This window comes from Hypoxylon trugodes, assembly GCF_022578975.1.
Source record: "Hypoxylon trugodes strain CBS 135444 unplaced genomic scaffold F4822scaffold_6, whole genome shotgun sequence".
Taxonomy (NCBI): Eukaryota; Fungi; Ascomycota; class Sordariomycetes; order Xylariales; family Hypoxylaceae; genus Hypoxylon; species Hypoxylon trugodes.
Window position 1 is genome coordinate 1,539,625 of NW_026250021.1, and position 22,186 is coordinate 1,561,810.

The 22,186-nt window shown below is 46.0% G+C and overlaps 8 protein-coding genes across 8 annotated transcripts; 2 read left to right on the forward strand and 6 right to left on the reverse strand.

The window, feature by feature from the left end:
- The first annotated feature begins 763 nt into the window (after positions 1-763).
- On the forward strand, positions 764-2,787 carry F4822DRAFT_407040 (uncharacterized protein). Its single transcript, XM_051458459.1, has 5 exons — positions 764-864; positions 923-1,097; positions 1,222-1,493; positions 1,574-1,779; positions 1,834-2,787. Exons 3-5 carry the CDS (start codon positions 1,446-1,448, stop codon positions 2,294-2,296), a joined length of 717 nt encoding a protein of 238 aa, XP_051313362.1. The 5' UTR covers positions 764-864; positions 923-1,097; positions 1,222-1,445; the 3' UTR covers positions 2,297-2,787.
- On the reverse strand, positions 2,747-4,012 carry F4822DRAFT_444215 (terpene synthase; the record flags this gene model as incomplete). The annotated part of the gene is made up of 5 exons (XM_051463198.1): positions 2,747-2,977; positions 3,047-3,513; positions 3,568-3,586; positions 3,641-3,767; positions 3,819-4,012. 5 exons carry the CDS (start codon positions 4,010-4,012, stop codon positions 2,747-2,749), a joined length of 1,038 nt encoding a protein of 345 aa, XP_051313363.1.
- Positions 4,013-6,781: 2,769 nt separating this feature from the next.
- F4822DRAFT_407047 (major facilitator superfamily transporter) lies at positions 6,782-9,172 on the reverse strand. The gene is made up of 9 exons (XM_051458460.1): positions 8,786-9,172; positions 8,636-8,731; positions 8,573-8,582; positions 8,492-8,517; positions 8,307-8,429; positions 8,055-8,257; positions 7,808-7,998; positions 7,450-7,747; positions 6,782-7,388 (listed from the first exon to the last, which is right to left on the reverse strand). Exons 1-9 carry the CDS (start codon positions 9,116-9,118, stop codon positions 6,980-6,982), a joined length of 1,689 nt encoding a protein of 562 aa, XP_051313364.1. The 5' UTR covers positions 9,119-9,172; the 3' UTR covers positions 6,782-6,979.
- Positions 9,173-9,192: 20 nt separating this feature from the next.
- On the reverse strand, positions 9,193-10,616 carry F4822DRAFT_407049 (thermolabile L-asparaginase). Its single transcript, XM_051458461.1, has one exon. It carries the CDS (start codon positions 10,532-10,534, stop codon positions 9,461-9,463), a length of 1,074 nt encoding a protein of 357 aa, XP_051313365.1. The 5' UTR covers positions 10,535-10,616; the 3' UTR covers positions 9,193-9,460.
- A 915-nt stretch (positions 10,617-11,531) lies between these two features.
- On the forward strand, positions 11,532-13,358 carry F4822DRAFT_287953 (uncharacterized protein). Its single transcript, XM_051454962.1, has 5 exons — positions 11,532-11,666; positions 11,719-12,298; positions 12,365-12,719; positions 12,777-12,977; positions 13,026-13,358. The coding sequence occupies exons 1-5, from the start codon at positions 11,642-11,644 to the stop codon at positions 13,128-13,130; spliced, it is 1,266 nt and encodes a 421-aa protein (XP_051313366.1). The 5' UTR covers positions 11,532-11,641; the 3' UTR covers positions 13,131-13,358.
- Positions 13,359-13,842: 484 nt separating this feature from the next.
- F4822DRAFT_287963 (Thioesterase/thiol ester dehydrase-isomerase) lies at positions 13,843-14,992 on the reverse strand. Its single transcript, XM_051454963.1, has 2 exons — positions 14,816-14,992; positions 13,843-14,749 (listed from the first exon to the last, which is right to left on the reverse strand). The coding sequence occupies exons 1-2, from the start codon at positions 14,896-14,898 to the stop codon at positions 13,912-13,914; spliced, it is 921 nt and encodes a 306-aa protein (XP_051313367.1). The 5' UTR covers positions 14,899-14,992; the 3' UTR covers positions 13,843-13,911.
- Position 14,993: 1 nt separating this feature from the next.
- Positions 14,994-18,330, reverse strand: F4822DRAFT_444220 (general substrate transporter). The gene is made up of 10 exons (XM_051463199.1): positions 17,698-18,330; positions 17,540-17,609; positions 17,432-17,479; positions 17,266-17,368; positions 16,971-17,212; positions 16,586-16,906; positions 16,266-16,523; positions 15,920-16,212; positions 15,804-15,853; positions 14,994-15,748 (listed from the first exon to the last, which is right to left on the reverse strand). Exons 1-10 carry the CDS (start codon positions 17,815-17,817, stop codon positions 15,604-15,606), a joined length of 1,650 nt encoding a protein of 549 aa, XP_051313368.1. The 5' UTR covers positions 17,818-18,330; the 3' UTR covers positions 14,994-15,603.
- Positions 18,331-19,829: 1,499 nt separating this feature from the next.
- F4822DRAFT_430343 (Dehydroquinate synthase-like protein) lies at positions 19,830-21,495 on the reverse strand (the record flags this gene model as incomplete). Its single annotated transcript, XM_051461270.1, has 4 exons — positions 19,830-20,257; positions 20,315-20,952; positions 21,009-21,409; positions 21,466-21,495. The coding sequence occupies 4 exons, from the start codon at positions 21,493-21,495 to the stop codon at positions 19,830-19,832; spliced, it is 1,497 nt and encodes a 498-aa protein (XP_051313369.1).
- Between the last annotated feature and the right edge of the window lie 691 nt (positions 21,496-22,186).

A 22,186-nucleotide genomic window follows, 5' to 3' on the forward strand; every position in this document is an offset into this window, starting at 1 on the left:
ATTTAATATAGAAGCACCTCCTATTATGCTGTGGGGAACGCTGCACCGTTGTCAATATGACGTCGTATTGAGGAGACGATGTGGGGACATCTTTCCCGAGGTATCCCAATGTTTCGGAAGGGGGGCACCATAGGATATTTCTGTTGTTACGTATTATGTCGCCTTCTGAATCTAGACTCGTAGGCTCTTCACATGATAGGGCGTTCGCCTCTCCTTGTATCATTCTATGGAACTTCCGATGTTCTCATTGGTTGCTATCCATGAGTGTGATGTATTAGATATAAAATGGTATAACCAACAACAATTGCCATGTTACATCCATGATTACATGGCTACCTGGTAAATCACGGAAGCAGTTTTACCTAGGTATCGATACAGGGACCTAGGTAGGTATCGGCAAGATCGTTTATCAGATGATTGTCACTATACATAAATCTATCAAAAGCTCAATCTAGAGACCAATATATATATACCGAGGTGATAACGTAATATAATCGTTCTGGAATTCCATCCATTCTTAGGCTGCCAAAGCTGTGTTTAAAGATGAATGAATTACGCTCCGTTCGCTCTCGCAGAGGTCACGTGACACCCATGAGGGTCTCCTTTTCCCCATTCCATTATCATTGGTTACCAGAATACCCGCCTAAAATTCTCCTTGTGCACATAAAACAGTCCAAGCGCCTAGGCAGTTAAAAATAGAGTCCTGATATGGATACATACAGCTGTGAATCTTTTGTGGGTCAATCCCTTTGACAGTGTCGACCCTCTCCCCACACACGAACAAGCTGAAGAAAAAGCTACAACCTAAGTGCAAATTAGAAGAAAAGGGCATTGCATTCTGCTCTTGTATCTTTAGAATCACGGGTAGGTAACACTAGAGCCGTCTAATAACGAAAAAGTTTGGAATTAAGCGATACCTTAGCAGTCAGGCAACAATCATCACTGAATATCTGAGGAAAGAATGTGGCTTTAAACACTGATGCTCTAGTGGCCCAAGCTTTTGACTCACAGACAAGCGAACAGTATATAAGATTTCATTTATCTGTTGTAATCTACTAATTGGATGATAATAGGGAACTCACACGTACTTCCTTCCAAGATAAGTTATGGCTGTTTCCATATATCCATGGCCTTGCACTGGGTTCCTAAAAATTCATTTTATTAAATATATTTTTTGACCGATGTCTACGTACTTCCCTTCCTTTCACCTAACAACCCTGCAGGTATCCGACACATCAATAAAACCCTGCCAAAGATTGGTGCGAATTCCCATAAGGCATTTTTATTCTTTGCTGTGTTACCTGGCTGCTGCCTGGTCAAGCGTTACACCGATTAAATAATACTTTTGAGCCCAGCCTACACAACTCGTCCCCGACAAACCTAAGTCCAAAGAGTCTTCGTCACCGTCACCGACTAATAATTGTCGTCATTTAATAATTCCCAAGATGGCACAAAACGACATGATCATAAAGGGAACTACCCAAGTCCTAACGGTGAAGACGCCCTGCCAATTTACCTTTCACCTCGGTCCATAGATCAAATCGAATACTAATAAGCAATCTCGGTATAATAGGGTCTTGGTATTTTGCTTGGTGCTGGCCATATATCCAGTACCACACACGAGAAGATCCTCGCCCTTCTCAGCGGGGACCAAAGCTCCACCGTTGAGATCAAGATGCAGGCCATCAAGGAGGGCCAGAATGCTATGCCTCGTCCAGGAAAGGAGACGCCTGTCTCAATACAATCCCACGACCTGCTGGGACTCGGAGGCGAACTCGCGTAAGTTGCATTGGTACCAATAGTCCATAGAAATTCACTAATCGAAAGTCTCAGCGACCTCGCCATTGCGGATAATTCGCCCGCCCTTTCAACTCCCACCGCCCCCGCTCGCTCCATGACCAGCAGCACCGCCGCGCCAAAGTCCGGCCCTAACGTAAAGATAATCTGCCCGTGGTGGTTAACGGAAGGGTACAGCTGCCGCGAAAAGAAGTGCGGGATGTACCACGAAGATATCCCGGGCGCATTAATACAGCCTCTAATATGCCATTTCTGGGCGGATGGCGGCCGTTGTTCGAAAACAGAGGCCAACTGTCGCTTTGCCCATTACCAGGCCCGGCACCACCTTGTCGCTCCTACACCCAAGAAAAAGGGGAAAAAGAATCGGGTTGTTACCGCTAATGAAGACAATGTAAACGAGTGGTACAATGCTTCGAGCGCTGTCACGCCAGTCGACACGAGTCACGATGGGTACTGGCGTGGTCGAGCCCGCTCTCCTGCTCCTGAGGAATGGCAGTGATTAAGACGCATAAGTCTTACCTCTGATATGTGGGAGAGCGCGTTCGACCTAGGTTCTCAGGCTATATTGGGTGTCAATTCTTGAAAGCAACGATAATAAGGGGTCGCTATTTAATTGTGACCATCATATACTAAATGCTAAAGATATTCCATAACTGGCTTGTGACCCTGGCCATCTTATGGGGTGTCCTAAAACAACAGGCGCTCACAAATGATGAAACCGAGAAACTGGTGAAAAATTGTTGCTGAGCATACACAAGCATAACAGGTCACAACTTCTATCCTCCGCATTGGAGAGTAACATACCCCTTAATGTGTCACCTCATTAATATGATAAGTCTAAAAGAACCTCCATCTTGTCATTGACTTGGCTTTGTTTGAAGTACCTTTCGCACGAATAACTAGAATCATTAGTTAGTCGAGCTAGTCGTCAGCGATACGATTGATTACTTTACCTCCAGAACGCAGTACCGATAGGCATGTAGTGGCAACCACGTACGTACTCTCGGATATTCTCATTTAGTTTCTCATCGCTTTCACTCCAAGGCAATCTTTCCTCAGCAGCGACAGCAACTTCGTAGTGTTCTTGAATAAGATCTAGAACGAGATCGACAGCGCCATGGAGGCTGAGATCGTACTTATTCATAAACAAAAATACGATGTTCTCAAGTTGAGATACCCGCTATAATAAACCACGTCATCGTTAGTTTCATACTTTTCCGCTTCAAATTCATTGGGTGAGAGAACTTACAAACTCTTTCTGTAGTGAAAGCAGGTCATTCACTAGGGTAGTGAGTTTCGTACACTCCTGGATTATGGTCTGCATTGCTTCATGTCTGTGGATATGCTCGGGTATCTCGAACTCCATGGCGTATCCGATCTGGGTGACACTCGGAATAACGCCGACATCAGCCGAGCGGATGCGGAAATGATACCATGGATTTGGCAAGTGATTTCCTTGGCGAACGTTCTGTTCCCTTGCGACACCATCTACGTACTCGTGGAGCTCAAGACGCTGTCGTTCTGCTGTAACTGGGCTAAAGCTTTCTCGGAGCTCCTGGAGAATGGGGTACAGCATCTCCACCGTCCCTCGTAAATTCGCAGGAGGTGTAAAATTGGGATTGGGACCAAGACAATCATCGATGCTCTTCTTAGTCTCTCGGCAGCATTGCAGAGTGCCCTCCATATCCTCGGTGAGTTCTCCACCAGCATCAATCTCTAAGGCGCAGTTAGTAGACGCTCATGCTATTGTTACTTAGGTATGGTTCTCACCATCGTCCCAGAAGAAGATCTGCGCTAGACGTTAACTCATTGCAATAATTTGGTAGGAAATTAGATGACATACCCAATATAGATACTTTGTTAATAGAAGCATTTTATCTTTCTTGCAATGTGGGTAGTACGCTGCAGTGAGAAAGGTATAGTCTCCTCGAGCCCGGTGCTTCGCCTTTTTATGTTCGGGTACGTTGACCCTAGGATTAAAGTTAGTATAATAAAATGCGACAGGAGACACGGCAACTCACTCGGCGAGCCATTCATCTACCTCCTTATTGACTTCGTCGATATCAGGTTGCAGCTCAGTTGGCCACGCCGGCATCAAGGAGAGGACATTGGGAACCAAAACCTTTTGATTCACGGCCCTCTTTATGAGGTTCTTCTTTTCATCAGTAAAACTTATAGCCGCACCTGAGGTATCTGGGATGATTTGCGAAGGCATGGTGATGAGCGTCTAGAATAATGTCTTGAATGAGAAGTTGGTTTGAAGTTTCATTTTCGACAGAGGAAATCCTAATATTTATAGACCTATTGAGTCCTACAAGTCATACTCAACCCTTAAATTACCAGGGCAGATCAACGGCCCCTTCTGCTTGCCCTATCAAGAAAATGCGACTCTATTTACGGCATACATGTGATAGTTGTTTCTTGCTGTCAATCAAAGGCTTACGACGCCAACATCTTTACGAACATGTTACCGAAAGGAGGAAATATTGGGAAGGTATGAGTGCCTCGTCCGTTGAGTGCCCTTATCTGTAGATACATAGGTAAGGACCTTTTGTCATTTGAGGATACCAAAATATCTCTTACATTGGTAGATATGCTTGCTGCAAAAGTTCCTTTTATTTTCGTTCTAGGAAGTTTCTCTTTCTGTCAATGAGCATACTACTATACCATCGCTGGGGCCACCATTCTTTATTTTATGAGGCCACACAAGACTCGAATTTCATTGATACAACTGACCCCATGGCCTTGGTAAGTTCTTAGAACAGGTTCAGTTCACATCCGTCACCTGTATAGGTAGATTTAATTTCTAATATTATGTATTTCTTCCTCGAGGTATTGCACTGAACACTCCATGAATGGCTGTTGGTCTCAAGCCTATGTTGATGTTGTCAGGGTTGATATTACTCGAAATAGAGAACTGGTTCTTCAGCTGCCGTAGGCCAGGGGCGGGTTACATGCATGCTCGACACTGCCTGTTATATCATCTGATTACCAATCAGGGCAACCATAAGTTACTTCAAGGAAGCACAAAGGTGCAGGCCAGGACAGGGGACACATCCTGGTGGATATCCATGAAACGAGGGGTGTCTGCTCTGATTTTATTATTGAACCCTTCTTCGAAACCGATGGCTATAGTAGAAGGCGGAATGAGCGCCTGGCCTATTTGACAAAATAATTATACGCTTCAGAATCCAGATCACTTTTCCCCTTAACAACCTCACCCCTGATTAGTCATTCTAGTAACGAGGGCAGGACGCAGATCCTCGAGAAAAGTATTTCTCAAACTCCCGAAGAATTTAGCTATCTTGCTACTGACCTCAGGACAATTTCTACCTATTTACTAATAAACCATCTAGACACATGATAGTTACTCTTGTACGTATCGAGCTTATAGGAGCAAAGGAAACGGTCTAGTTGTATGCTATTGGTAGAAATTAAGTGGAGTACTCGAAACTTATGCGTGTAACCTCAGCAGAGTGTATTAATATTAAGGCATAGTACTTTTGTATGAGTTTTGGGATTTACAGGAAAGGGCAACTTACAATCTAGTATAGTAGGCATATTATATTTGCTCGAAAGGTAGTTTTACTATTTAGATTTGAATCATCTTGTTTCTTTACCATCATCACAGTCCTTAATAGATGAGTTAGTAACAAAGAGCGAGCTACATGTGATGGCTTCGTCCCATTCCAACTGCCTGCCTAGGTGGGTACTTAGGAAAGCTTATTTTATTCCCCTTTCGCATTTTATAACTTACATGTATGTATTAGAACGGATAATTCAGCATTTTACCATTTTGATTATGAAATACTATCTAGGTATCGCGATATCTAAGTTTATTCCATGGTACGTGTAAGTTGGGCGGATAGGGACCCACCAACGAACCGGAAGTTAGCGCTCTAAGGGACTACGTAGCGCTAAACGGGCCGCTGTGGATAGTGGAATCGCGTTAATCTTCGCCTATCTAGGTGCTGGAGAAGTGCCTTAGCGATCCCCTATTTAGGGTCATCATAGATAATGGTATATTTTTTTTCGGATATTTGAAGAGTGCAAAATAGTTCTTTTGTATTCTTTGCCATTGGATTTGTAAGCCCAAAGTATTAATCCCTAATTTCAGTGGATTGAATGATAAAGTTGGTATTATGTGTTTCTCGATGAAAAACCAAACCAAGAAAACAAGGACCTAAGTAGATATTATAACCGAATATCCCCCCTATTGGAAGGTCCGCTCTACCTAGACGACCCCTGAGTACCAGTAGGTCTGTGGGCCGGAACCACCCCAACTTTCAGGAGGGGTCCACTGAGCCTGGGGGTGGGGATTTACCAAAATAGTGATCTATCGTCAACAACGCTCACGTTTATTAAAGACGAAGGCCGATGCGCCTACAAGCGAGCACGATAGCATACGCAAACGACATAAGAATGTACGCGAAACACTCACAGTCGGCCTCATGCAAATGCAGGTCATCCCGAGAGTAGCGCGGTATGCGTCATCATTCCTCCGTCTAGACCCCCCGTCATCACAAATACCCCTTCCGTAGATGTTGGGTTCGTGCCCAAAAAGGTGACTGTGCAGACACCCCAGCTACCGATAGCGTGTAAAGCCATCGCTAGAAACTCCACTACGTAGACTTTTCCTGATTACTCATCATGTCGCAGCAGCAGCGTACTTGAAGATTAACCAGTAATAAAATTCTTAGTTGGTTAGGGGAGGGAGTGCTAGAAGCTTACCAGAAGAGAGCGCATCTACGCTGTAAAATAGGTTCAAAGGGCATCTAAGCCTGGTGGAATAGCTACCTACCTAGGTAGGTATCTTCAACCCGTGGGCATACTTGCTAGATATGTTAGCCCCTGAAGCTGCTACGCCTCTAAGGGATCCCACTTCCACGCGCTGTATTAGAGAAGTGCGATAAAGTTATACAAATTTTGAAAGGGAGGATAAAGGAAAAAGAAAGATCTAAGAAGCTAGATGGTAGTAGGATTGTGCCTGCATTTGAGCGAACATCGTTAGGAGTTGGAAGTCACATTATGGACTTTCCCCCCCGGAGGACGGGACGTGCTAAACGAATGGTTACCTAGGTAGGTACATGGCGTCACTGCACTGAAGCTAATAGGGCTTGGTTTATGTACTGAAGCGCTGTATTTACTTGGCTGCCACAGAGCAATTAGACGTTAGCGCCCGCTACGCTTGGGTTCTGCCAGCCTCTTCATTGCCAGCACCATCCTTCTCCTGCACTAAATGCTGAGAAGTGACATGCTCCTGGGCCATCGAATAACCCTTCACCGTCATGCTCAGTAACAAACCGGTAGCTGAGAACGCCAACAACGATAACCAGATAGAACCAAGCGCATCCGAAAATGCTTGGATCATCTGCGTCTTGGTATTACCGTCGGTCATTCCTTGTATGAGAGCGACTATTGCTGTCGCATCGCGCGAATATTCATCAGCAAGGGACGCGAAACCGGGAATTTGGAGAAGTTTTTGTTTCAGTGAATTTTGGAATATCACTCCTGAAATTGCGACACCAAGGGCTTGACCGAAGATGCGGATGAAAGAGAAAAAGCCGGCGGCTTCGCCATTGAGCTCGGGCCTGGGTAAGAAATATTAGCATAAATTAGAAGCATTAAGTTATTGTCAGTGCAGATACGTACTCGGTAGCAGCTTGGATAGCCAGGATCTCTGCCGTGAAAAGCATACCAGTCCCAATTCCAAACGGTATATTCAAGAAAACCCATTGAGTAACAGTGGTGTGAGTACCTAAAAGATATAAAAGGCCAGCGCCGGTTGTGGTGAGGGCCCATCCACTCCACAGAGCCCAGCGGTATCTTTTAGTGATGCCTGTTAAGACACCTACCGCAACGCTCGCAAGCGATAGACCTACTGTCTCTGGAAGAAGGGCTACCGCCGAAGTTACAGGGGAATATAGCTTAACGGCCTGGTAAAATAGGGCTGTAGCGAGTAATTAGTTACAATTCTTAGGGTGCTTATGTGGTGGGGGTGGCGTCTCACTGAGAAAGTATATGGCGGCCCATAAGATAAGGCCATGCAGCATAGTCTGGATATATGCGGATATAGCAGTCCAAGTCTTGAAGATGCGCTTGTCGATTATGGGTGCTGTAGCGAAATAAAATTCCCAATAAACGAAACAGAACATCCCAACCAATCCAGCGACTAGTGGTACGAGAGCTTGGTAGGATGACCTATAGCTTTTCAGTACACCTTGTTTGGAGAAGGGGATGGGTGTGTCGACACATACCATGGAAATCTAACACCGCCGGAGGTGATTCCATATAAGAAACTTGCTGAACTAGCGGAAAATAGTACAGAGCCAGACCAGTCAAACCTCTTGAGTTTCTCGGCGATATCTCCCGGTATCTGGGCCTGCTTCAAGAATAATGTAACAAAGAGCATACCAAGACCAACAATGGGTAAATTGATCCAGAAAATCCATCTCCATGACTTGAAAGAATCAGTATCGTCATTAAAATACTGCAGCTATACTACGTACGATGTCTTGGGCGAATCCGGCCCCGATAATGGGCCCCGTCGCCGTACCCACACCCCACATCATAGAATTTATGCTGAACCAAGTACCACGATGCGCGAGAGGCACGAGATCGGATATCAAGATCTTGTAGGCATGTTATATTAGCGTCTAGGTCCCTGTATTTTGGAGGATCAGGAGGGGCTTACCTCTAGAAGTACGATGAGTCCTCCACCTGATGATAAAAGTGAGTATGAATATTCAATTCTAAAAGAGATTCGACTATATACCTCCTGCTCCCTGATTTATGTTAGACGGTAAATAATATAGATACGTATTACTGATGCACCCACCTGGACAGTTCGTCCGATAAGAACAATGTTGAAGTTCTGGGCAAGTGCAGCAATGAGAGAACCACCCGCAAATCCAGCACTGCTAAAATATAGCATCTAAATAGACCATTTTAGCACATTACCCGATATTTAAGGGAGTGGTGAACGCACCATTCTTCGGCCTAGGATATGCGACATTGAGGCGACCGTAGGCTGGATTACAGTCGAAGCCAGAAGGAAACTGGTTCCAGACCAGAACGCTTGTAGAGCGGTACCGCCTAAGTCAGCACTCATAATAGGGAGTGCAGTGGGTAAACTGGTCGATTCAATTGCGATGGCTGCCACGATCGTCAACAGCGACATAAATGCCAACAAAAATCGCTTCGTCGGTCTCCAGCCATCACCGCTTGATTTCATAGTCGTCTCATTCTTTGGCGCAGGTGCAGTGCTACTCATCGCTATGGGCGCCTCGGTTGGCAGAGGGGTCGGCGTTATTTCCATCATGATTATTTAGAACTAGTGGTGAAATTGAAGCGTCCAGTCCCCATTCAAACCCGTTAGTCGGCTTGGAAAAAGCGATTGGGGATCTTAAAAAATGGCTGACATGTTGGTGCTGACCCCCACGACTATATCGCTACTAGTATGTTAAAATGAGCCCCGAAACCATTCCGGTTGGTGAGAAGACCCCTGAAGTTTTACTGGATTAGGAGGATGTTGCCGATACGGCCACCGGAAATCGGCGGGTATTTCGTCAATGCTCATAATCCATCATAAAGACATAAGCTGTATTTGCTAGGCAGGATTAACTAGGGAGTTGATGAGTGAATAATAGATATGCTGTGATTTTCAAGTTGCTCGTAATTTGAATGGGAAAGATAAATGTCCAGTTACTACTCCCGCAGAATTCTTAATTTGACCGCGATGGAAATGGCCTAGACGCCGCCGTATTTCTGCCGTCCCGATCTGTAATTGCTCGAGGAGTTCCACTGCGGTTGGGTCCATTATAGCGTAGTTACCGTCCTCTACTTTCAAGGCGATTCCAATAGCGCCCTTAGCACCTAGCCGCCGTGTTTGTTGTGACTCGCGAACACCAATGGCATAGCAGCCGTCCCCGCCTCCCTTGCCAATAAGTGCACCCCCGTAGGCTTCAATTAGAGAAGTGCAGAAGCGGCCTTCACCAGCAACATTTTCCGGATATTGAACCATCGCGTTGTAGATGCGCGCCATCGCCTGCGTGCGTAAAGACACTGAATCGCCGTCCTTTTCCACATCATCAACTGCCTGAGCAAAAGAAGCGTAAGTGAGGGCTAAAGATTGTAGTGGTGTTGCTGGTGAATACATGTTACAGCCATCCAAAGCCCATTTAACCTCGTCTGAGCTAAGACCTGTCAAGTCTTCCATAATAGACCCAATTCTGTTCTGAATTAGGTGGTCCAGCGTATGATAATTAACAGCGCTAGCCCCGATAGCTTTTGCGCCCGCTATAACGCCAATATGATTACCGGAACACGCGCTGTATATTGGTGTAGGTACAAATCCCTTCTGAATCCAAGCCCTGGTCACAGCGGGATTAATAGACTGGTGACCGCCGCACTGAAGATCGCTCTCCTGGACACCCGACTTAATCAACATGGCTTTCGCTCGCTCGATATGTCTGTCCTCGCTATTGTGAGAGCCGCACATGAGTGCTAGATCCGCATCGTCAAAACCAAACTGCTCCATACCTCCAGATTCTACTAAGGGGATAGCCTGGACAGGTTTGGCTGCGGATCGAATTATCGTCATTCGTGACGGGTCGCCTAGAGTGTGCAGGAGTTTGCCAGTTGCATCGACCACAGCAGCGTTAACCAAGTGCCTGTTCTCCACGATGCCGCTTCGATTGCTAACGACGAAGTCGCCATTGAACAAAATATTTCCCATCTTTCTCTCCAAATATATGAAACTTTATCCAATAATTATACATTTGTATTTATCAAAGAGAAACTTTTAACCTAGAATCAAGCATCTCTTAACATTTAACAAGTTACCTATCGAGAATTGGTTTAACGATGACTTTAGCGATACTCATTGCTTTAACCCACCTACCTAAATAGGCAATGCCCTATAAGCGACAATGCTAAGACTCATCGGAATCCTCTACGAATAGCACTATAGGGCTCCCTACCATTACAACTTAGGTACCTAGGTAAGTTGAAGTATTGGAGGCTAGTTTTTTAAAGCAACAAGAAGAAAAAGAGTAGAGAAGTGTATAGTAGATTTAGTAAGGTTACTTACTAGAATAAATAAATGGATACCCATGATGATACAATAGGCATTAGAAGTATTACCTATCCTTGGGGAATACCTAAGTTAGTGCTACCATTTTCAACTTATTCAATTGGGCTGAGTCAGTCGCTCTCAACCCAAAGAAGGGGCCTGCAGTTGAGGCGTATATTGATTTTAACCTTTCTATATGAGCAATTCTTAGGAAATAATGAAATAGGAGAAAGAAGATAGCGAATCCAAGACCACGGAAATAACGGCCCGCGACGTCATAGTGTTGGAAAGGGATAACTATCGATAGCTAATTTAGTATTGGCATGGGTAATCCGAGTGCGAGTGCTGGATCGCCGGTATGGTGGGGGCGGCGCTAGAAGCTAGATCTTAGATCCGGGTGTCTGTTTAGAGCTATTTTCTCGGCGATGCGAGTGCGATGGAAGAATAGCCTAGATGCTTTCTCAATTGGGAAGAGTGACAGCTTAGTGGACCCTATAAATGCTCAATTAGGGGGCGAGTCAATCAATGATTTGTCAGGTAGCAAAACTTTAATTGAGTGTTAGTAGGGTTACAGTGTTGGACCCAGTCGCTGTTAGAGGCAGTGCAGGCTCTGCAGAACCCATCAACGTAACTAGCCACTCTAGCATCTACAGCTCGTATATATAAACTTAAGAGAACCTCATAGTGAGCCCTCGTTTCAATATTCAACAATCAAATCTTCATTCAAATACATCAAGACATCGCCTAGTTCAATAGCATATATCACACATCATGGGGGGCTACCAGTCAGAGCGAGGTGAGTAGGACGAAATCTTTTCCGAAACTAATACAAGTCTAACAGATAGAAGCACCTCCGCCATATCAATCATATCAACCATACCAACCCCAACATCCCCAGCATCCCCAGCATCCTCAGTACCCCCAGTATCCTCAGCATCCTCAACACCCTCAGTATCAGCATCCTCAGCATTCCCATCACATGTACGAAGAAGAAGATGAGTGGGAATTAGACGAGGCTCAAGAAGAGGTCCGCGCGTACCGTGACAGGGAATATGACGAAATGCAACAGCAATACCTAAATAGGTCCTTGATAAGACCAGGAAATGCGGGATATGCTGGATCGTCTCTACAAACAGCGCCGGGGCGACTTCAATATCCTGTTATCATACCCCAACGACGACCCAAGGCGCGCAGCCGTGGTTTCATCAGAGCTTATGCGCCCGATTTAATGCGTTGTGGGATCGACCAGCCTACTTTCATGGCCTTCCTCGATGGTTTCGATAGAGCAACAGCGGGATCGCCGGTTGTAGGTGCTGTCCACCTAGCGGGAGATTTAATGGGCTTAGTCCCCTCCGCCATAGTGCAACCCATTGCACTAGGTGTACAGATTACCGCTGGCGTCTATCAGGAGATTCAGGATCGCAGACAGTAAGTGACAAAAAACTGCACAATTTAGCTGCAACTTATTTACTTACGAAATTTTTCGCGATATAGCCAAAACGCCTACATATCAAAAATGAACGACGAGCTTTTCCGCCCACGAGGCTTGTACTGTCTGATCATGGCCTACAGCGTCAATTTCGACAAGCCTACAAACCAGCGGGACTTCAACTCCAGCATGAATGCCCGAACTGATTCGCGCAGCACATACCGAAGCAACGATGGTATGAGCGGAGGGATCGAATTTCCAGTTTCAGCAGAACTAGTTTTTCCAGACCTCGAAGATTCATCCGACGATGAGCAAGTGGAGCAGACGGGGCAAAAGCCCGAGAGCAGTATGATGGGCTCGTTATCAAAGACGTTCGAAAACCTCAAGGATAAAAGGGATATCAAGGCTCAGAGGAAATATGTGAGATCATGCGCTGCTCCCTATACAGCCAATTACTGACAGGAGGTCTATTTATAGGTCCGGAAGAATCCCACCAGCGCGCTCAACTCTCTTATGGGGCCTAAACTAGAACTTACGCCTAAGGACCTCAAAAAGCAGGCACGTAGACTTGAGAAGGATGAACGTAAAGAAGAAAAACGAGAGAGAAAACTTGAGAAAAAAGCTCTTAAACATCCTGAGAGGGCTCCGAAGGGTCCGAAGAAGCGAAAGATACGACAGGTACTAGAGATTCGCAACTTGTTTTATAAATACTAACAGACACAATAGGATATTTTGTACATGATGATTATGAACACACCACCTAGAGAGGAGATGGAGAATGCGATGAGAGAGGTTGGGCGGACTAACATGCTGATACAGAAGAGTCTTTGAAGATATTACTGTCGCTATCTGCTATAGCTATCGGTCCGGGGGTTGTCACCCAGAGAGGTTGAAGTTACGCCATATAGCCTAACCAACACGCCTATTAATGGGCGGCAATGCACTATCATTACAGGCGCCATAGTGCTAAGCCTTAGCAGAAATACAGCAAGTTATAGCGTGAGCCTCCACAGAATCGAGGCTATTAGATAGATTTGAATATTCTAAAACTCCTCCACCAATAACACGTCCAAGTGCACCTTGAATATACACGACTAACCTTCATTGAGCAAGATATCAGAGTAGAAATGAAGTTACTCGATAACAAATAACTAGCTATATGATTAATGTACCTACTCGTTCAATAGCATGGCTCGCTAGTAACTCGACTCTCGCTACAAGGGTACATGTTTGTGTTGCTTGCCATATTAGTAAACGCCACACGATTTGATTGGTCAGTTAATTTGTGGAAGAGGATGGGAGGAGGATGTTGCTATAATTATAGAGCGTATAGCTGCTGGACTTGATACTATAACGCTACCCCGCTATACCTAGTGATTTATAATAGGGCATTTTACCGAGCCCTAAAATACATGTATCCTCACCATCACGCCCAGGCGGTCGCTAATAGACGCTGTAAATACAATGCGCTTTAGGACCTAGTGTGCTATTTCTATAGTGGGACGCAGCGGGAGATGTCTTACATTTAGTAGACCTTTTCATTACATTACGTATAGCATCTAGTTCCTAAATCATATCCAGACGGTGCCCAATACGGTATACATCATTCTTCTTAGAGCTTGGAGTCCCTTAATCTAATTACAGCTTCTTGATCCGTCGTTAAGACAAGTTGTCGACTGTTCAAGTCCCACATCTGCTGATGAACTAAAACCCTTCCATCCGCGCCCCACGTAGTCTTGCGCTCAACGAACATCCACTGGTCAACCTGGACCGCCGGGTCGTGGAACGATACATTATGGGTGAGACTCGCAACTAATGCGACATTTCGACCTCCTACCCCCGCAATGTCGGGATTTGCATATATCGATACTCCCGGAAGCATTTCATCTGAAGCGTATGCTAAGGCGGCTAGATTGACCGGCGGTGTATTTCTTGCTAAAGGTCGTGCCCTAACGAATCCACGTATGCGGACTTCCGTTGGGTCATCTTCTTTGACGAACGCATAAGGGCGCCAGTCAAATGGTTTTTCCTCGGGGGTAAATGGTTTCATAACTCCTCCAGATTGTTTCGCATATTGTTCGTTGAAATGCGAACTGGCTTCTTCTGAAACGTCTTCTGGGCTGGCGTCGACGTCGGGCATCGGCACAGAATATGTTAAGGCATTAAAAGCCCGTAATTCGTCATTCTGGAACGAGATTATGGCCACGTAAACACATGTGCCATTGGCGATGGCATGGACGAGACGCGTAGCGTATGTCCGACCATCTGCGGTGCGTTCAACGCGATAAATCACTTCCCCCTCAGAATCCTTTCTAACTGGACGTAGGAAAGAGGACTGTGATGAATAAACGTAGAAATCCGGACGAACCGTACGGTTCGCCGCGGAGATTGCTTGGGAAATCAGCAGGCCGCCGAATGTGGACCGCCCATTTTGCTGTAATCCTAAAGGCCTGTGCAGAGATAGCGTAAGCAAGATGAAAACTGAGTACCTTTATCTAGGGATCATCAATACATACTTCTTATTTATGAAAGTGTCTGGGGCCACTTCAGGGGCCGCACGTACGGCGATGAGCGATTCAGCGGGAGAGAGTGCAGCCATGATAGGGGTGCTGATGAGAGACAAGTGTCATATTCTGGGGCTTGAGGCCTTGGGGAGACATCACTGAATTAAAAACTTCTTAATCCACAGGCGGGTCAGTAAAAAAGGACGGGCCTCATTTCGGCACCGCCGCTGTTGGGTGGTTCGTGCTACGCCGCAACTCACATGCCCACGAATCATTTCCAATGAATTGTTTACCCGCCAACAGAACTAACAGATCCCGATTTGTTAAAGAGAAACGCGCTATAATTATCCCTATTTAGAATTGGTCAGCCGGAAATAAACTCATAGGTGATTAATGCCTTGAATTATAGAGGTGTCAACCCACTGTGGTACGAGTTTTAACAGCTATATCTTACCCCACACAGCGACCGAATCGGGTACTTTAACCCCTAAAATATTAGGCCATAGGTGCCTTAAACTGGCTCTGCGTGTTGCGTTAACCCACTAGAAAAACGTGTCTTAACATTTAATACGGGCATGTTCGGGATTCGGTTTCAACAGCAACCCAGAAACTCGGGAATGGTATCTTTGCTCAAAGTTCCGTATATTGCACCTCTATGAACCTGCCTTATACCCACAAGAAAAACCCGATTCGGCCGTTTCCTTGATTGCTACACCGGAAATGCGACTATGCTGTGAAAGATAGAGGACCCTCCCAGAATCCGAGAAATGAATGATTAACTTAAGAAAAGTACGGTACGTTCACGCGCCGCCCGCCTCGGTTTTCACTTCGACCTTGCCATCCTCCTTAACGACAACCTTGTCAACCGTAAGGGACGCCTTGACGGGGTTGGGTTGGTTATAAACCCATTCGAGCTGCTCTAGGGTGCGGCCTTGGGACTCAACACTATGATGTGAATTAGCGATTACTGCGGGGGGTAAAAAAGGGGGCGGCTACGAACCCAAAGAGGTACCACAGTATCGCTTCGACGATATCCCATCCAACAAATACCTACGCCTCGTTAGTTTATTTTCATTTACCCGAATCGTCAAAAAGGGAATATTTAAAGTAGCTTACATAGATATATTTGTACTCGATATTACCTAGGGCGATTGGTCCGGCAAATTGGTTGATGAAACCCACTGCATATATGATAACGCTTGAAAAAGCAAGACCCTTCGCCCGGGTAGTCGTTTCGAGGGCTTCAGTGGGGATAACACCTTGAAGAGGGGTATAGGTAAAGGAGAAGATGATGTTGAACAGGAAGTAAGATGCCAAAGCACCCTTAGCATAGGACTCCTGGATATTCTCTCCTTGAGCGTCGAGGGCAGCGGAAAGGCCAGAATTAGTGGCCAATGCCGCAGCGCAAGCTTGATATCATTAGCACCGCGAAGTTCGATTAATTCAGAACGTTGATGCTCACCGAGTGTTCCAAAGACCAATACTTTTCGTCGAGGCATCGTGTCGGTGAAAGCTACAGCAGATAATGCGCCAACAGCCGAAAGAACGGAATTGAGTAAGTTATATGCTAGCTGTTGCTCAACCGATGAAACACCAATAATTTCAAAGATCGTAGTGTTGAAATATCCCAATCCGTTCCCGGAGAATTGACCGAAGATGGAAATCATTAGAACTTGGGCGATTCGCCAACGACCGCTATGGGAAAGAATGAAGGGTCGGTCTATTAATGGTTATTAGTCGGGACATGATGCATTACTCGAGTTGCGAGGAAGTAGAACTTACAATCCCACGGCCGTTTATCAATGCCGTCCTGGCGAATGTTTTCCTTCATCTCGTCAACCTCGAGCTTCACAAGCCTAGAGTTGCGGTCGCCGTTCCCGTGGTATTTTGCGAGGAATGCAACAGCTTCCTCCTCGCGACCATTAGCCATAAGGAATCGAGGAGACTCGGGTATAAACCAGACTGCAAATAGTACGAAGATACAAGCAAGAGCTTGCACGATTAAGGGGATTCTCCAGGAATAGTCGTTGTCGATTTTATTGCAGCCATAAACCACAGCAGCTGCCGGGATGGAACCTCCAAACCAACCGCAATTGTAGAATCCTGTAAGGGTTCAATTAGCATCCCGTACTTGTATACTCTCAGGCCATTTACACGGTTTTCTTACCTGTAGCTCGGCCTCGCCAATGCGGAGGAGAAATCTCAACCGCATAGGCCGGTGCAGCAACGGTCATGATCGAGATACCAAGTCCGAGAACGAAACGACCAACAACGAATTGCGCAATTGTGAATGCTGTCGATGCGATTATCATTCCGATAATAATAACAATAGCGCCAACAAACATGCCAGCTCTTCGGCCATATCTATCGGAGAGAATAGCAGCGAAAGGACTGCCAACCATCGCACCACTGTAGCCACCTATCAGTTAATGACTGGAGGGGGGGTTTTCAGGGGTACTAACACAGTGTAAAGGGAGAACATCAGAGCAACGAGTGTGCCGGTCTTGCCGCTATGGAAGGTGTTTTGGAAATGATCCATAGCGACGACACCCGTAAGGAGGGACCCTGAATTGCCAATTTTATTAGTACTTCAGCCTACCAAAGGAGTTTTCGTAGAGTTTTTCTTACCATCGTATCCATTGGCACAGGCACAGCAGAATGCGACACATATGGCGACTGTCAAATATTAGCTAGCTGGCCATACTGAGATGCACGCTTTATCATCTTATCTCTTACAGTAGAGATGTAATGAGCTTCTGCTCTTGTAGTCGATCTTGGTCTCCTGAATAGCCGCGAAGAGTTCGGCCTGGCACCTGATTAGCATCATGATCAATTCCTTTCTAGAATAGAGAGATAATGTCGCGCTTTCGCCCCAAAGCAAAATAGAGTCTTACATTATGGACTGCCTTAGCTTTCGCAACGGACTTGCCCGCCGACTCGCTTGTACCCTCATTCACATTAACTTGCTCATGAGACACCAAGACGCCGCTACCATTGATATCCTTTTCCTCCATAGTGACACAATATTCGGCCTCGGAATGTCGGATATACGTTCGATAAAAGAGTCGAACATCCGAGCAACCGTAGTAACACGACTATAGGACAAGATGGTGTTTTTATTCGCATTCTCGTCTTTTCAGCAAGACCCCCAATCTCTCTTACCCCTGCCCTAAGCCAGCAAATCCCGAAGAGGATGGCGGGTCGAGAACTTCCGCGACCCCAAAGCAGCATGCTGTGTTACCCAAATAGGCCATCGCCTGCCTGTTAGTGATCCCACCATAGCCATTAGGCAGGGGTTAACAGATCGGGTTCTAGACGCCAAGGCAACTCCCGGGAGTGCGTTGCTCCCCACGGCCTTGGCGATATTTCTTGGCCACACACACGCGTTGGATAGGGTATCGAGAAATCTGTATGTAAGACTCGTGTAGCGCAGATCGCCTCTTACTACTATAAGGGCTTTTGAAGAGCCGGCAAGGATTGCTGGATCGGCACGTGCTGAGTCTTTTTCGAATCGCCTTGCGACACGCCACTTTGTGCTATGTTATGTAGGAAGGGTAGCGCCGGGATTCAGGGTCCTGGTGCCCGAGATCTAAGGAGCGCTAGATAGAGTATGGGTTAGACTGGTGTTGCCATTGGTGGGAATCCGGGGTTCAGCTAGGACCCAGATGTTCGCTATAGGAGTATGCGAGACATACTGCTGCAGTTGAGAGACGCGCCTCAATTCGATGCTCCCAACTAGATGGTTCGGGGCTATTCCTATTCGAACTATCGTAGCGAGATCTTAATAAGATTGCTATGCCCACCGGTCATAATGCTTCTAAATTCAACACACCCTCGCGTGCATCTTAGCTGTATATGGCGCCGGAATATCGGATCGCAGTTCTATAGATTTAGGTGGGTCATCCCCTGAGCCCGGGGGTTCAGACGTAGACAACATCCACAACGAAAAGCCAAGCGAAGCAAGACGACAAAACATCGCATATCCCGTGTAGTATCCACGATCGAGCGACATTCCCATCGAAACAATTAAAACCGGCGAATTCAATCATGCGTACTTGGTAGGCCCGAAGAGGTTCGGACCGAAGCTGTCAAACTTCATTCGGCTCTTAGATTTTCGGAGTCTACCGCGGTGCATAATGCAAGTCACCGCGGGAGTCCTGCGAGATTTATTAGCTGTATCCACAGCATTTTAAGGCAATTTATTAGACAGCTTCTGCACACACCATGCGCTATGTATATAATGTCTCATCGGTATTCCGTGGTGAGAATGAGAGTCTTGGAATTTCCAGTTGCTGCTACGTTACGCAGTCACCCGAGGTATATTTAGGTCGTATTTCAGGCAAGCGAAATATCGCCACGGCTTGGTGAGGCTTGGGAGGTAATTGGATACTAACCTATCTAGATGCACACGCTCTGCAACGCTAATGTTGAAGCGAACGATATTTATGTTAGGGAAATCCGCATTAAATCATTGAAGGGTATTGGGAAAGTTATCATAGGTTGTAGGTTGGAGGTTGGAAACATGACAATGTGGAAATAAAAAATATTCAAAATAGGGGACGCTGACATTTCGGAGCATGAATGTTTCGTTGCTCCAACATGACCAATTGTTACATTCGGCAGCAACCAGAACCAAACTTATGTATCTTCCCACCAGTAACTACAGAATATTATATACCGTAGTTGCTTCTTATTTGATGAAACTGGAACCCTTTACGTCGCATTCTCAGCCGCTGTCGTGGGTGCCTTTATGGGATTATTATTGTGGAAATGTGGCGACATAATATTCACTTGAATACAGGTCTCGTGTCATTGACACAGATGTGTATCTTCGGTTTTTACCTGAATCCGCAGTTATCGCGATATTCCAATCCAAAAAAGTGTTGCTTCAAGTAAAGAGGACATACAACTTGACCAAAAGCGAAGCTTTTCAATTGGACATCGTTGGCCTAGCGATAGTATCAATAGTAAACTCCCCACATGAAACACGTAGTTTATATACAGTCCGATAAAATGCTATTCATTCTCAATGCGTCAATGCATCTTCAAATAGCCTCCTCAGTTGATCCCTCTCATGCTCGAGTTCCTTGGCCAGGCCAGGCGCTAACATCAATACCCTAGCCTGCGGTATCGTGCCTTCAACTAGAGCCTCGATGTGGCTCGAGTCAAATCCTAGTTCCTTTAGACCCTTGGGTTGATCACCTAACTCGGCAAGGAACTCCGTGATAGCATCTGCCAAGACACGACCCGCATCTTCACGCTTAACGTTGGTGATATCTACCCCGAACGCTTCCGCGGCAGCAAGATGGCGCTCAGGATTAGAGGGGCCGGTGAATCGGAAGACGGCGGGTGCAGATACAGCAACGGAAACACCGTGCGGGATGATAGGCGTTGTGACCTCGTATCCTGCGTGCTGGTGTCCGGGATTTTGGCCGGAAATTGGATACGACATGCCTAGGCTCTTTGTTAGTCATTGCTCATACGTGTCATCTATTGAAGGATGTCTCATACCATGACAGAGGTGAACCCCAGCATTTCCGAACCCGACACCGGCAAGAGTAGCAGCGAGAAGCATCTCACTCTGGGCCTCATGATCCTCTGGGTCCTTTACGGATCTTGGGAGGTATTTCACTGTGCTGCGGAGCGCACTTAATGAGAAGATATCACTAATAGGGTTTGCGCCTTGATAAGCCGGTCTTAATATTGGGTTGGTCGGTCGAGGTACCCTCTGGTTAAATGGAATAGCTGTCCACGATTCAAGCGAATGGCAAAGTACATCTAATCCAGAACTCGCCTTTACCGCTGCAGGCATCGTCTTAGTGTTGAGCGGGTCACATATTCCGAGAGTCGGCTTTAAGTTGCGGTGCGCGATTCCAGTCTTGGCTCTCTTCGCTACAAGGTCAAAAATCGCCGTCCCAGTGGTCTCACTACCGGTACCGGCCGTGGTTGGAATGGCGACAAGAGGCTTGAGTTTCTTGTCAATTGGCCGTCCGTTACCTAATGGCGCATTGACGAAATCCAAAAAGTCGGCGTCGGGGTATTCGGTGTAGAGGTTCATTAATTTAGCGGTGTCGATAACTGAACCACCGCCTACAGCGAGGAATGCATCTGGTTGATATGGCTTGGCAAAAGCGATTGCCTCCTTAACTCTAGGCACAATTGAGTCAAAACTCATTTTATCTCAAAAGACTCAGTAGTCACTTACGAGCTATCTTTCGGTTCAACCCGAACTTTGTCGAATATCTCATATTCAATACCTTCCCTTGATAAAGCCTCCTCTACTTGCTTGACAGCAGTGAGCTTTCGGACAGTTGAGTCGGTCACGACGCAGACGCGTTTAGCACCCATGTTCTTGAAGTCCATGCCGACTTCTTGGGTGACTCCCGGGCCGAAGCGGATCGATGAGGCAGCCATTTCGAAGGCATATTCCCTCTGCTGGGAAGGATCCATAGGAGAGGCAAAGCCTCGTCGATGGGTATGCTGAGCATACCTGTCAATCTGAGGTTTCGCATGGTGATGGTGGTGACCTGGATTGGAATGACATGGGCAGTTTGGCGGGTGGGCGTACTGAACTGTTCGTAATAAGCTGATTGCTCTTGTAGCAGCCTAGTATTCTCACAACGTTAGTACGTGTATCCTAACCTCGGGGTTGTAGTACTCACGCTCGGAGCTATTCGGACTGCGGCAACCATCTTGAAATTTGCCGGTTGTGAGATCTGTATAGATTATTTTGAGAACCAATTGACTTGTCGAAAATACAGTATATCGGATTACATATATCTAGTCGCTCTCCCGCTATAATCGCCAGCTATATAGTGTCAATTGGTATAAATGAAATGGATTTTTAAGCCTCCGAGGATATGATCGAGGTCTAGGGAATTAGTCCAGCCTGTATGATGAGTTGGTAAGGGTGGTAGGTGTAGTGAAGGACAAAGGGAATAATAGAATGTGGGGTAATAGAGTAGCGTAAGTGTCCCGCTGTGGGGGAATTGACGTTCTTGCCGGTTCTTGGGCCGGTAATAAACATCTCCGCATAATTGAAGTAGCTCGGTTTAATGTCTCGAGTAGCTCTGTACAAATTAGAAGGTATACATAAGGGATACTAAGTATACTTTGATCTAAAATGACAACTATAAGTCGATTATACTTGTTTCTAAAAATCTCATTCGTAACGAGATTGGATGCTTGTTTAAAAAGGGTGGTATCGCTATCTCTTAACCCCACGAAACTTGACAATTATACCCTGAAATCGTTTGAGTTACAGTGCTATCGACCTCCTAAATGGGGTAAGACTTGTTCTTATCGATGATCTTGATTCGCTGAGTTCGCTAGTCTTCGGCGTGAGTCAGCTAGGAGAACACCAAAATAGGGGACATGATGCTA